The sequence below is a fragment of the Lithobates pipiens genome, unplaced genomic scaffold (assembly GCF_037356315.1).
Source record: "Lithobates pipiens isolate NorthernLeopardFrog02 unplaced genomic scaffold, aLitPip1_a1.2 Scaffold_22, whole genome shotgun sequence".
Classification (NCBI taxonomy): domain Eukaryota; kingdom Metazoa; phylum Chordata; class Amphibia; order Anura; family Ranidae; genus Lithobates; species Lithobates pipiens.
The window spans coordinates 56,718,908-56,731,626 of NW_027507784.1; the positions used below are offsets into that span (position 1 = coordinate 56,718,908).

The following is a 12,719-nucleotide window of genomic DNA, read 5'->3' on the forward strand; positions in this document are numbered from 1 at the left end:
TCAGGTCAGGACTTTGGCTAGGCCACTCCAAAGTCTTCATTTTGTTTTTCTTCAGCCATTCGGTGGTGGACTTGCTGGTGTGTTTAGGATCATTGTCCTGCGGCAGAACCCAAGTTCGTTTCAGCTTGAGTACACGAACAGATGGTCGGACATTCTCCTTCAGGATCTCTTGGTAGACAGCAGAATTCATAGTTCCTTTTATCACTGCAAGTCTTCCAGGTCCTGAAGCAGCAAAACAGCCCCAGACCATCACACTACCACCACCATATTTTACTGTTGGTATAATGTTCTTTTTATGAAATGCAGTGTTACTTCTACGCCAGATATACTTGGACACACACCTTCCAAAGAGTTCCACTTTTGTCTCATCGGTCCACAGAATGTTGTCCCAAAAGTCTTGGGGATCATCAAGATGTGTTGTGGAGAAATTGAGACGAGCTTTGATGTTCTTTTTGCTCAGCAGTGGTTTTCTCCTTGGAACTCTGCCATGCAGGCCATTTTTGCCCAGTCTTTTCCTGATGGTGGAGGCATGAACGCTGACCTTAACTGAGGCAAGTGAGGCCTGCAGTTCCTTGGACGTTGTTGTGGGGTCTTTTGTGACCTCTTGGATGAGTCGTCGCTGCGCTCTTGGGGTAATTTTGGGCGGCCGGCCACTCCTGGGAAGGTTCACCACTGTTCCATGTCTTCGCCATTTGTGGATAATGGCTCTCACTGTGGTTCGCTGGATTCCCAAAGCTTTGGAAATGGCTTTATAACCCTTTCCAGACTGATAGATCTCAATTACTTTCTTTCTCAATTGTTCCTGAATTTCTTTGGGTCTCGGCATGATGTGTAGCTTTTAAGGATCTTCTGGTGGACCTTACTGTGTCAAGCAGCTCCTATTTAAGTGATGCCTTGATTGTGAACAGGTGTGGCAATAATCAGGCCTGGGTGTGGCTAGAGAAATTGAACTCAGGTGTGGACAACCACAGTTATAGTATGTTTTAACAAGGGGGGCAATCACTTTTTCACACAGGGCCATGATGGTTTGGATTTTTTTTCACCTTTAATAATAAACACCTTCATTTACAAATTGCATTTTGTGTTTACTTGTGTTGTCCTTGACTATTGTTTAAATTGGTTTGATGTTCCGAAACACTTAAGTGTGACAAACATGCAAAGGAACAGGAAATGAGGAAGGGGGCAAACACTTTTTCACACCACTGTACATTAGTGCCGGTTCACACTACCGCGACTTGTCAGGCGACTTAGCCGCCTGACAAGTCGCGCTCCGTTCTGTACTACGGAACCGTTCTAATAGGAGCGACTCAAGTCGCTCCGACTTAGAAAAAGGTTCCTGTAGTATTTTCGGGGCGACTTCAGGCGACTTGCATTGACTTCTATACAGAAGTCATTTTGCAAGTCGCCGCTGAAATCGTGTGCAGGTCGCGTCTGTGAGACGCGCTGCAAGTCACGTCGCCCCTGTGTGAACGGGCACTTACTGTAGTCCAAGTAATTGCTTCTACTTCTGAAACAACTAAAATAACTAATGTTGTTTTCATATATAGTTGGTATTATTTACTAACCTTGGCATATAAAGGTGAAATGATTGAGATGGAGTACCCCTGGCACCTGAGATGCACTTCCCTAAGACTAGGTTCACATTGTTGCACTGCAGTAACGCATGTGCATTGATGTGCGTTCTTTTGCCCGTTAACGTGTTGGGTTAAGAAAAGCATATTTATTGCATTTGGCTGCTCACTGCACCACTTCAAATAAGTTGTATGCACTCATTTAACAGCGCAGGACAGTGAGATACTGAGCAAGGTGGGCACTGCAGTGCATGTTCGCTATCGGGGTGCCATTAAGAATGAATGTTACCTGCAGTGCACCAACATACAAAACAGTGTGAACCAAGCCTAAAGAATCACACATATCTAATGTCCAGAACCACTGCCATACAGTATCCAAGAGTACCAATCAACAACCAGCTTCCACCAACTTTACCAAACAGAAACTTGTAACTGAACTTCTGATTGGCTACAAGTGAAGATTTTCCTCTGTCAATCCTTTTTGCCCCCTATTAAGTCAGAAAGCACTCTGTTACCATGTGGAAACATCAATGCAATTACCTTTTTCAAAGCTGAGCGGGGTGTGGGGTGTCATGTGATGGATTTTTATATCTTCCTATAAATTACTCTGTTAGCTTGTTAGATATTCTAGATTTCTTTCTCTGACTCTGATCCTCCCAGAGACTCACTGCTGTGAAATGCGCTGACATGGATCATTTTTTTCCGGCAATTATAAAACAATGAGACTTCGACTTCTCTTTGCTGTGCGGCTCCTATGAATATGTATGTTTAACCCCTGCTGCACTGGGAGGTTGTCAAGCCAAAGACGTTCCCACGGGGTCACTGTTCTGTACTGCACTGATGACACCGGCCTCCGGAGTGCAGGAAGAGGCTTTAACCCCTTCCTGGATTCCACAGCCACCACTATAGAGGAGTTTGTAAACCTTTCAGGGCAGTTTCCTGCAGCCTTAATGCTGTGCCAGCTGCAAGGGTGAGCCATCGCTTAACTCCTTCCTGGCTGCCTCAGGAAGACGGGCAAAGGGCACTCTGCAGAGTACAGGAACTAATATCAACCAGAGAGTTACATCTCAACTGAGCTGACTTTAGGAATGGAGATCTGGTTTGCATGGGTTAAAGCATTGACTGTTTTTATTCTAAGTCAACACTTCTGCTGCACTACCTTACTAAACCTTATAACATTATATAAAAAAAAAGAAGATATAAAACAAACTATTTTTACATGACATGCCCATATGCAGCTGGCTGTAAAAAATACATTTAGTAGGATCTTTGCCCGCATCCTCCACCAAAAAAAGAATCCATAAATAAATGTATAGAAATATACATATACACTATATATATATATATATATATATATATATATATATATATATATATATATATATATATATATATATATATATATATATATATATATATATATATATAAATATATTACTTTTTTTTTTTTTTTTATAAAGTGGACCTGTTGATCACACCTCAGGCAGGCAGTCATGTTGTGGGTTAAGCCATTAACCTGCCAATCTAAACACTATGAACAAGTCTGAAATTCCTGATAAATCAACATGTCTTTTTAGCCACAAAAAGTTGACCAACATGGCTTTTGGATACTTCAAAGCATGCATTAAGGGGTAGATGAGAAAGCGCAAACACCTGCGTGAGATGCCTCAGGTGGAAGCGGTCACTCTCAGGGTTGTATACTTATTCTAGGAGAGACACCACTTGCGGTGAAGCATTATATGTTCAGCTTCCTTGAACGTTATTTGGCTCAGAATCCTGTTCACAACAGCTTCTATCTGAGGCTTCTCATGTAGCTTTTTAAGTGGTTTAACACATTTCCTTTAACACAAACTTGGCATACTACAGAATGGCAAAACAGAGTAACGCAACCCCTGTAAGGGCACACAAGACCAGAACATCAAGTTTTTCTTTCACCTAGTGTGAATGAGGTTTGCCGGTCCATGAGTTGACTAGTCCAAACAAAACACACAGAAGATTATTCCTGACCCCCCCCCCCCCCCCTTTGCAAGAAAACCCACAACCACCATACGGGTTACCTGCCAGCCTCCACACCCTGTCACTGCCGAGAGTCTCAGGACATTGCAATAAATTCACATTAGTCCCAGAAACTTTGCTAAAGAGTTAAACAGAAGACAGCTGCGGTTCTAAACCTGTATGATCCCTTCCATTCATAGCAAACGCGCTGTGCTCTTTGATCCCAGGGATCGTCTATGAAACGATCTACAATAATAAAACACACAGGACAGGATTTCGAGGCACTCACCATTTTGGTTGGGGTCCGGCAGTTCCAAGACTTTTCTCAATGGCATTACAGCTGAGTCTGCTGGCACTCGGGGACTCTCAACATACTTCAGCTTCCTCATTGGCCCTGCAATGAATAAGGTTTGGGCATGTCTTATTCTTCCCAGATGGGATGTGTGAGAGCTTCATGACGTGCCGCCTTGAGTTCTCACAGTTAAGGGAGAGAGAAAGAAGGTAACAAAAAAAACAAAACAAAAACCTTTCTGCAGAGAGAGAGAAGAGCAGTTCACTTCTGATGACAGCCAAGTGCCGCTGTCTGCAGGCTGCATTCACAACCATTCCTGGTATGTAAACGTGCCCAGGGAAATGACAAGCAATTAGCCTTCTAAGAGAGATCCTGGATGGCTTCCAAAAAAGGGGAAATGCCATTGCCACACCACTTAGTAGCACTTACTTTTCATTATTAATCAGGCGGCAATAGTCCTTTCACATCTAAAAGGTGGGCAAAGTTTGGCTGCACTGGAGCATTCTGTTTCCACCAGCGCTGAGAATCGGCAAGTTCGTAAAATTATTTTTTGTTAGGCAACTAGACTCGGCACAATAGGCACCATTCACTAAAGTATAATAAATCGTTTTTACCAGTTTCAGCAATGAGAGCTGAACCTGGTAAACGTTGTGACAAATAACATATACATTATAGTGAAATAAACTATATAGCAATCAAAATTTATTTTAATAATAGTTAACAAATAAACAAAACAGCAGCAATAATAAAACATATTAATATAAAAATAAAAGTATAAATAATAATAAAATAATAGCAGCAAATTATCAGTAACTAAATAACACAAACAACAACAGCAATAATAAACGTAATATAAAAATGAAAGTAATAAATAAAATAATAATTCGTAGTAGAGCTGCACGATTCTGGCCAAAATGAGAATCACGATTTTTTTGCTTAGAATAAAAAGATCATGATTCTCTCACAATTTTTGCAACATAAAATCTTACACATTATACAAAAAAAAATGGGCTAACTTTTCTGGTTAGTTTTTTTTTTATTTTTTTTTATTCATTAGTCACTTTTTCCCAAAAAATTTCATTTGAAAGACCGTTGCGCAAATACAGTGTGACATAAAATATAACAACCACCATTTTATTCTCTAGGGTGTCTACTAAAAAAAAAAAAAAAAAAATATATATATATATATATATATATATATATATATATATATATATATATATACACACACACACACACACACACACACACACACACATATATATATATATATATATATATATACACACACACAAACAAACACACTATTTGGGGGTTCGAAGTCATTTTCTAGCAAAAAAAATTATTTTAACTTGAAACCAACAAATGTCAGAAAAATGCACTGTACACACGGTTGGATTTTCCGACAGAAAAGGTCCGATCGGATCATGTTGCCGGAAAATCCGATCGCGTGTGTGGGCTCTATCGGACTTTTTCCGTCGGAAAAAGTTTGAGAGTTGGATCTTAAATTTTCCGACAACAAAATCCGATCAGACTTTTTCCGATCGTTTGTAGAGAATTCTGACGGACAGAGTGCCACGCATGCTCAGATTAAATTACGAGACCAAAGCTATTGGCTACTAGCTTCTACGTAGTCCCGTCGTACGCAACAAACGTCTCCCCGGTCCGAATGATCGTATTTTCTGACAACTTTGTCCGACCGCGTGTATGCAAGACAAGTTTGGCACAAAATCTGTTGGAAAAAAATCTGATGGATTTTCTTGTCGGAATGTCTGACACAAGGCAAGTGATTAAGTGGTTAATTTTTTTTCACTTACACAAAGTCTATTCCATTGACAAATTGTTACAATGTTTATACTCTAGTTCAACTGATAAAGAATGTTTTAATTCTTAGCAGATTGCCCTGTTTTTTTCTTCCTTTCTTTTGAAGGCTGTGGCTTCAGAAGAGCAGAGAGAATTCTTTGTACAGCGATAACGATTCTTAACGATTAATTGTGCAGCTAATTAGTAGTATTGATATTATATTTCCATAATTTTTTTTATTCTATTATACAGTATAAGGCTTAGTATACATTTCATTCAATATCTCCTAGATAAGCATAGTATTCTCAAATATATTTTATTTGATCACAGGTCCATGTGCGATACTCTCTTTTGTCGTTTTTATTTTTTTCTATTTGATCCTTTATTCTTTATTACGGCCAATCTGTTGCCCAGTGAGAAATGCATGCAAATATTTTGATAGTTTTTTCAATCTGTGGTATGGTCTAGACATAGTGATCAAACATTAAAAATGAGATGGAACGGGTAATCGATTAAATTCTTTAAAAGCACTCTGGTGCAACATTCAACAAACAAACATCACCTTATTAACATTCAATTCACAAAATGCAGGGGGCTGATGGCAGAAGACCACCAAGGGGTATTTTCCTTTTTTTGGCTGAGGATTACCTATGTTTATCCCAGGCACGTTTTCATTCATTTACAAAGGATTGCCTTACTACTTCTGCTGGAAGGCTGTTCCAAGTATCCACTACTCTTATTAAAATAGTATTTTTTATTGTCACCTAGATCACCTTACCCAACCACGGACAGTTTCTACACAGGCAGATCTGTTTGGCAAGTATTCATTGCCTGTGTCACGCTGCTGTCTCTCTAAGGCTGATCACACACACTATACAATTCCTTTAGAGTTAGGCCCCTTTCATACTTGTGCAACTTGTCCTGCGACTTGGGACTGCAAAGTTGCATGACAAGTGTGTACCCCATGATTTCCAATGAGTACTGTTCATATCTGTGCGATTTCAGGTTGCAGATACGTCAAGGTAGTCCCTGTACTACTTTAGTCTGACTTTTATGTGACTCGAGGTCCATAGAGCTCAAGATTACACAGGCATTGCTTCAAGTCACGCCAGAAAGAGGCCTTACCATCAACTATGTAGTGCAAGGGCCTGCTCTATTTGATATAAATTGCATGGATTGCTTAGATAGGCTCTCATATTATGGAGTTTTACACATATTGTACAATCAGATTGTATCGTTTATGGCCAGCTTAAAGAATATGTAAACCCAACATTCCATATTCCTGATATGTGGCTGCTGTACCATGTACTTGTATGAAAAAGTATCCTGTTCTCTTCCTCTCCTCTTCTTTCTTTTGTCTTACCATTTAACAGTGGATGATTACCATGGGCTGTCAATGCATTATACGACAAGTTTCTGTTACAGTCATGTGAACGCCCGGGTCCACCCGGACACAGTATATGTTGGCATCACTTGGGCAACAGCCTGCTTTACTCATTATTATATTGTAACGCACCTGAACTGTAATTTGTATAAAGCCTATTGTATTGAAATGTACACTTGTTAATTAATAATAATAAAAACTTTTGTAAAAGAAAAAGTATCCTGTTCTATTTGTATTGCTTCCTTTATGTAAAATCCCTGGCGGTGTTGCCTCTGCTTTCCTATTTAAAACTGACCACACTAGGCATGATAGCACACCATGGCCAGTTATCCAGCAGTGCTTGAGAACTCTGCCTGCTCTCCTCCAATGATGAAATTTGCATTGACACCCCCTTTCCCCCCTTAGTGACTACTGTACTCCTCTTATGCAACTGAGGGAATTTGATCACTGAATGTTTTTTTTGGTTTTGTTTTTTTAACAAGGGGAGGGTTTACAATCACTTTAAAGTCTCTCACACACCAACCAACACGAGATAATAGAAGATTTAAAAAAGAGAAGCTCATATTTTTTTTTTCAAAATCATACTCAAGCTTCGTACACACGATCTGATTGTTGGCCAACAGAGCGTCAGACTTTTGTCCGAAGGGCGTGTGCCAGGATCTTGTCTTGCATACTAACAGTACACAATTGTCGGGCAACAAATATGAACGTAGTGACATACTATGTGGAATTTCAGCTCCTGAGTGCCACCCTTTGGGCACCTTCTGCTAATGTCGTGTTTGGTGAGCATTGATTCTGAGCATGCGTTTGTACTTTTGTGTGATGGACTTGTGTACGAACGAGAAGAAAATCTGACAACAAATTTACTAGCCTGCCATCCAACATTTGTTGAAAGTTGAACAATTGTCTGAATAAGCGTACAAATGGTCAGATTTTAGTACAAAAGTCTGTCATCACACAATTTCCTGCTGAAAATCCGATTGTGTCTACGAGGCTTTACATCTAAGGCTACAAGACTAAGATCCGAACGATTAAACACCGTTGATCACTCGGTCCTCAGAGCTCCTCGAGCAGAGATCTGACTGTCTGTTCTGCCTCTTAGCAGCTCGTTGGGAGGCTGAGCCAGATGCCGGTCCACGTTTGTGGGAGGATCCTGACCATATTGTTGCCATCTTTCCCCAGTCTGGAGCGGCTCTGTGATGCCAGCTGACAGCGGTCTTCAGCCCTCCGTTTGCTGCAAACAGGTCACAGGAGTGCAGAACGAACAGAACTCCTGTGATCCACAGAAGTACAAACGAGCTTTGGCTGCACTTCTCCCTAAAGTCCTGTGATCAGACAGACTCTGAAGGACAGACATGCAATGTCCCTTCCACAAAAGAAAGAACCTACCTGCCTGCTTTAAGTCTGCTTTGGAATATATGCTGAGCTGCGCAGGTGCAGCTCCATTTACATCCTGGCACAGCGCCAGCGTGATGAAATGACTGCACTTCACAGGAATAAAGTCACTCCACACTGGCCAACAAAGATGGGCAGAAGATGCCAGCAAGCGATGTCAGGCTGTTGAAGGAAAGTGGAGTATCGCAAAGTTTATCTCCACTTTTTTTAAATGTTATTTTCTTTGCTCTTTGCATGCATGATATAGCAAAGGGGGTGCATAATAATAATTATTAATATATATATATATATACACACACACACACATGAACCCTCACCCTCTAAAACAACCCATTCAGTTTAAAATAGAAATGAAAGGCAAAACATTTGCGTATACCTACAAAAAAGCTTATAAAAAAACGTTTTCCCTTTTTTATAAGTGAACAAATCTGTTTTCAGCTGCATAAGGATCTTAGAATGCTGGAGGAGGGGAAACAGCAGCACACTGATCTTCTCAAGTGAATAGCAGTGAGGGGCTTGTCAACACAATTCTAATAACTTCAGGAGAGCAAGCACAGCCAGAAAACTGACCACACTGTAATAGATGTGCTCCCATGCCTAGTGTGGTCAGTTTTTAATAGGAGCGCAGAGGGACTAGCAGGAACATCAAGTATTTCACACAAAGGAAGCAATACAAAGAGAAAGGGGGAGACTTTTTCATACACATTCATGGTACAGCGGGCACATACCATGTTGGGGTAACATTCTTTAAAGCATTTTATACCCCGCTTTCACATTTTTACCTACAGGTCAAATTAATATTTCCCAAATCTGTACAGTTTAGAAGATATTCACCTTGCATGCAGCCGCTGACGTCAGTGGCGCATGCTCTCTGAAGGCCGGATAGATGCTGCCGGATAATCAGAGCTCCTTGCCGGAAAGAGGACTCCCGTGCGCATGTGTGAGTGATGTCATCTTGGCTCCGGCCACTCAGTGCCAGCGCCACGAACCCGGAAGAAATGCAGAGGGAACATGTCAGCTCCCTCGGCGGTGACCGAGAGGTGATGCTGGTGCTTCGTTCTAAGCCAAGTATTTCAGAATGAGCTAGTATGCAGTGCATACTAGCTCATTATGCCTTTGCCTTACAGGGTTTTTTTTTTTTTTTTTTTTTTTTGCGAGTATACAACCGCTTTAAGAACAAAAACAAACAAATTGAAAATACGGCATCTGAAGCTTCAACACACATACCATCACTGTCTATATACACTCACCAGCCACTTTATTAGGTACACCTGTTTAATTTCTTGGTAACCTCCAAATTGCTAATCAGCCAATCACATGGCAGCAACTCAATACATTTAGGCATCTGGACATGGTGAAGTTTAAACTGAGCATTAGACTGGGCAAGAAAGGGGATTTAAGTGACTTTGAACGTGGCATGGTTGTTGGTGCCAGATTGGCTAGCCTGAGTATTTCAAGAACTGCTGATCTACTGGGATTTTTACACACAACCATCTCTGGGGTTTACAGAGAATGGTCTGAAAAAGAGAAAATATCCAGTGAGCGGCAGTTGTGTGATGGAAAATGCCTTGTTGATGTCAGAGGAGAATGGGCAGTTTTAGATAATATAAAGGCAACAGTAACTCAAATAATCAACCGTTACAACCAAGGTATGCAGAATACTATCTCTAAATGCACAACACATTGAACCTTGAAGCAGATGGGCTACAGCAGCAGAAGACCACACCGGGTGCTACTCCTGTCAGCTAAGAACAGGAAACTGTTTGCACAGGGTCACCAAAATTGGACAATAGAAGATTAGAAAAACGTTGCCTGGTCTCGATTTCAGCTGTCATGGTAGGGTCAGAATTTGGCGTAAACATGAAAGCACGGATCCATCCTGCCTTGTACCAATGGTTCAGGCTGGTGGTGGTGTAATGTGTGGGGGATATTTTCTTGGCACACTTTGGACCTTTTAGTACCAATTGAACATCATTTAAACACCATGGCCCGAGTATTGTTGCCGACCATGTCCATCCCTTTATGACTACAGTGTACCCGTCTTCTGATGGCTCCTTCCAGCAGGATAATGCACCATGTCACAAAGCTCAGATCATCTCAACGCTGGTTTCTTGGTCATGACAATGAGGTCCCTGTACTCCAATGGCCTCCACACTCACCAGATCTCAATCCAATGGAACACCTTTGGGATGTGGAGGAACGGGAGATTCCTATCATGGCTGTGCAGCCGACAAATCTTCAGCAACTGTGTGATGCCATCATATCAATATGGACCAAAATCTCTGAGGAATGTTTCCAACACCTTGTTGAATGTATGCCATGAAGAATGAAGGCAGTTCTGAAGGCAAAAGGGGGTCCAACCCGGTACTAGCAAGGTGTACCTAATAAGGTGACCGGTGAGAGTATATAATACAACTTCTACTACGTCTGATTAATGTACATTTTCTTTTTTATTTATTTTTTTAACCTGTTTCCTTTTAAATTCTAACCTGTAACGCAGACTTTACTGGTGCAATCTAATTGGCTGTTCTATACAACACACTTCATATTTAGTCTTGCAGCGTTCTGCTGTAAATGAAAACACAAAGTCTAATGAGGCGGTTAGTAAATGGCACGCGGGGCGCTACTAATTATAATGTATCAGTTCAAAAGAACACCAAATTTATTGCATCTGCCCCATTTCTACTCCAAACATCCCAGTGAGTGCCTCCAGGTCACACACACATGTAATAGACATCTCTCACCCACAGCAATGGCGATTGTTCTCAGACAATAAGAAGCTGTGTCTATGGGAAGCCTGGCAGTGGCAGCCAACTAATAAGATTGTTAAAACTTTACTATTTGCTGCTTTATTTAACTATGTCGGAAGGACAGGAATGTCGAACAATCGCTGGAAGCAATTATACACAACACAATAGATTCCTTCCTGTTGCACACAGAAAAAGCAAAGCGAACCACACTGACATCTGCTGGACTTTTAGGGAACTTAAAATATTTACCAACATACAGCATTAATGGGAGCGGACTGTGGAGGGCCCCTGTCCAAGATTCAGCGACTGATCAGAATCAATCACCCCCCTATCTGACTACAGTAGACACGGTGCTTCATCATAGCATAATTCCATTTTTGGTGCAATGATGGAGAGCGTATTCACCTGACAATTTATTAGATCTCTTGTGGACACCTGAGCCATTACAAATATGGAAACAAAAAAAAAAAATCTACTGCACCCAAAAAAATATATCCCCAAAAAATAAATAAATAATGAAATAGCTGCTTCTTTCCAATGCATAGAAAATTCAAAAATATAGTCAAATAAGGATGCTTTAATCCTAAATACATTGAGCGCGCATAGGCCTAGTGCATTATCCTCAACACACGTTTTTATTTAATAAAATAGAGGTGAATATACTCACAAACCAGTGCTTGTTTCATAGGATTATCAAAATCATCCGCTTAAATCCACACAGCCTTCCCAGAAGAGTTGAAGCTGTTATAGCCACAAAGGGTGGGGCCAACTCAATATTGAACCCTACAGACTAAGGCGCCACTAAAGTTCATGTGGGTTTAAAGGCATGCGTCCCAATACTTTTAGCAATACAGTGTGCGTTTAATATACGAGACTATAAAATCATAACTGTCCACTACACACGGTCCCCATTGGATTACAGGAGGAAGGGATTAAGGTGGCGGAAAACCAAAAGAAGTCAGAAGTTGTGGAAAGCACTAGGGCTGGGGGAAAAATTTATTTGAATCTTGAATCGAGTTGAGAGGTCAAATTGATTCAAATTTTTAGCAAATCTATTTTTTTTTTCCCACCAGGACCGGCGCTGACACTGCACCGGGCCTGAGGAGCTGCGGGCAGGAGTTTTTAAGCGAGGCCGTGGCTTCGGCCTAGTCCACATGGCCGGATGCCGTGGACTAGGCCGAAGCCACGGCCTCGCCTAAAAACTGCGGCCCGCAGCACCTCAGGACCAGTGTGGCGTCAAAAACAACAAAAAATTTGAATTGTGAATCAAGTTTTTTTTTTGGAGAAAATCACCCAGCTCTAGAAAGCACTCACCTCCCTGTCACAGTATTCAAGACATTTAAAAAGTCAGTTTTCTTAGCCCACCAAGCCCCATTTATAAGTAAAATATCACTTTTGGGTGGACTGTTAAATATTAAAACCCGAAAAACCAAATATATTTGTTATCCCTATGCAGTGGGGCTGTGCCCGCATTGCATGGGTTAGCTTCTCACATTGTCTAGGGGTGAAAACAGAGCCTACACTCATCC

General features: G+C 41.1%; 1 protein-coding gene across 5 annotated transcripts in view; it reads right to left on the minus strand.

The window, feature by feature from the left end:
* The window catches only part of TANC1 (tetratricopeptide repeat, ankyrin repeat and coiled-coil containing 1), a 329,903-nt gene that overhangs the window by 147,112 nt on the left and 170,072 nt on the right, over positions 1 to 12,719 (minus strand). For 3 of the 5 annotated variants that reach the window (XM_077447637.1, XM_077447636.1, XM_077447639.1), the window contains one exon: positions 3,856 to 3,960. The exons of the other annotated variants lie outside the window; for them this stretch is intronic. In XM_077447637.1, coding sequence (XP_077303763.1) covers positions 3,856 to 3,960 — 105 coding nt within the window. The remainder of the gene's footprint in view (positions 1 to 3,855; positions 3,961 to 12,719) is intronic. 5 annotated transcript variants of the gene reach the window in all.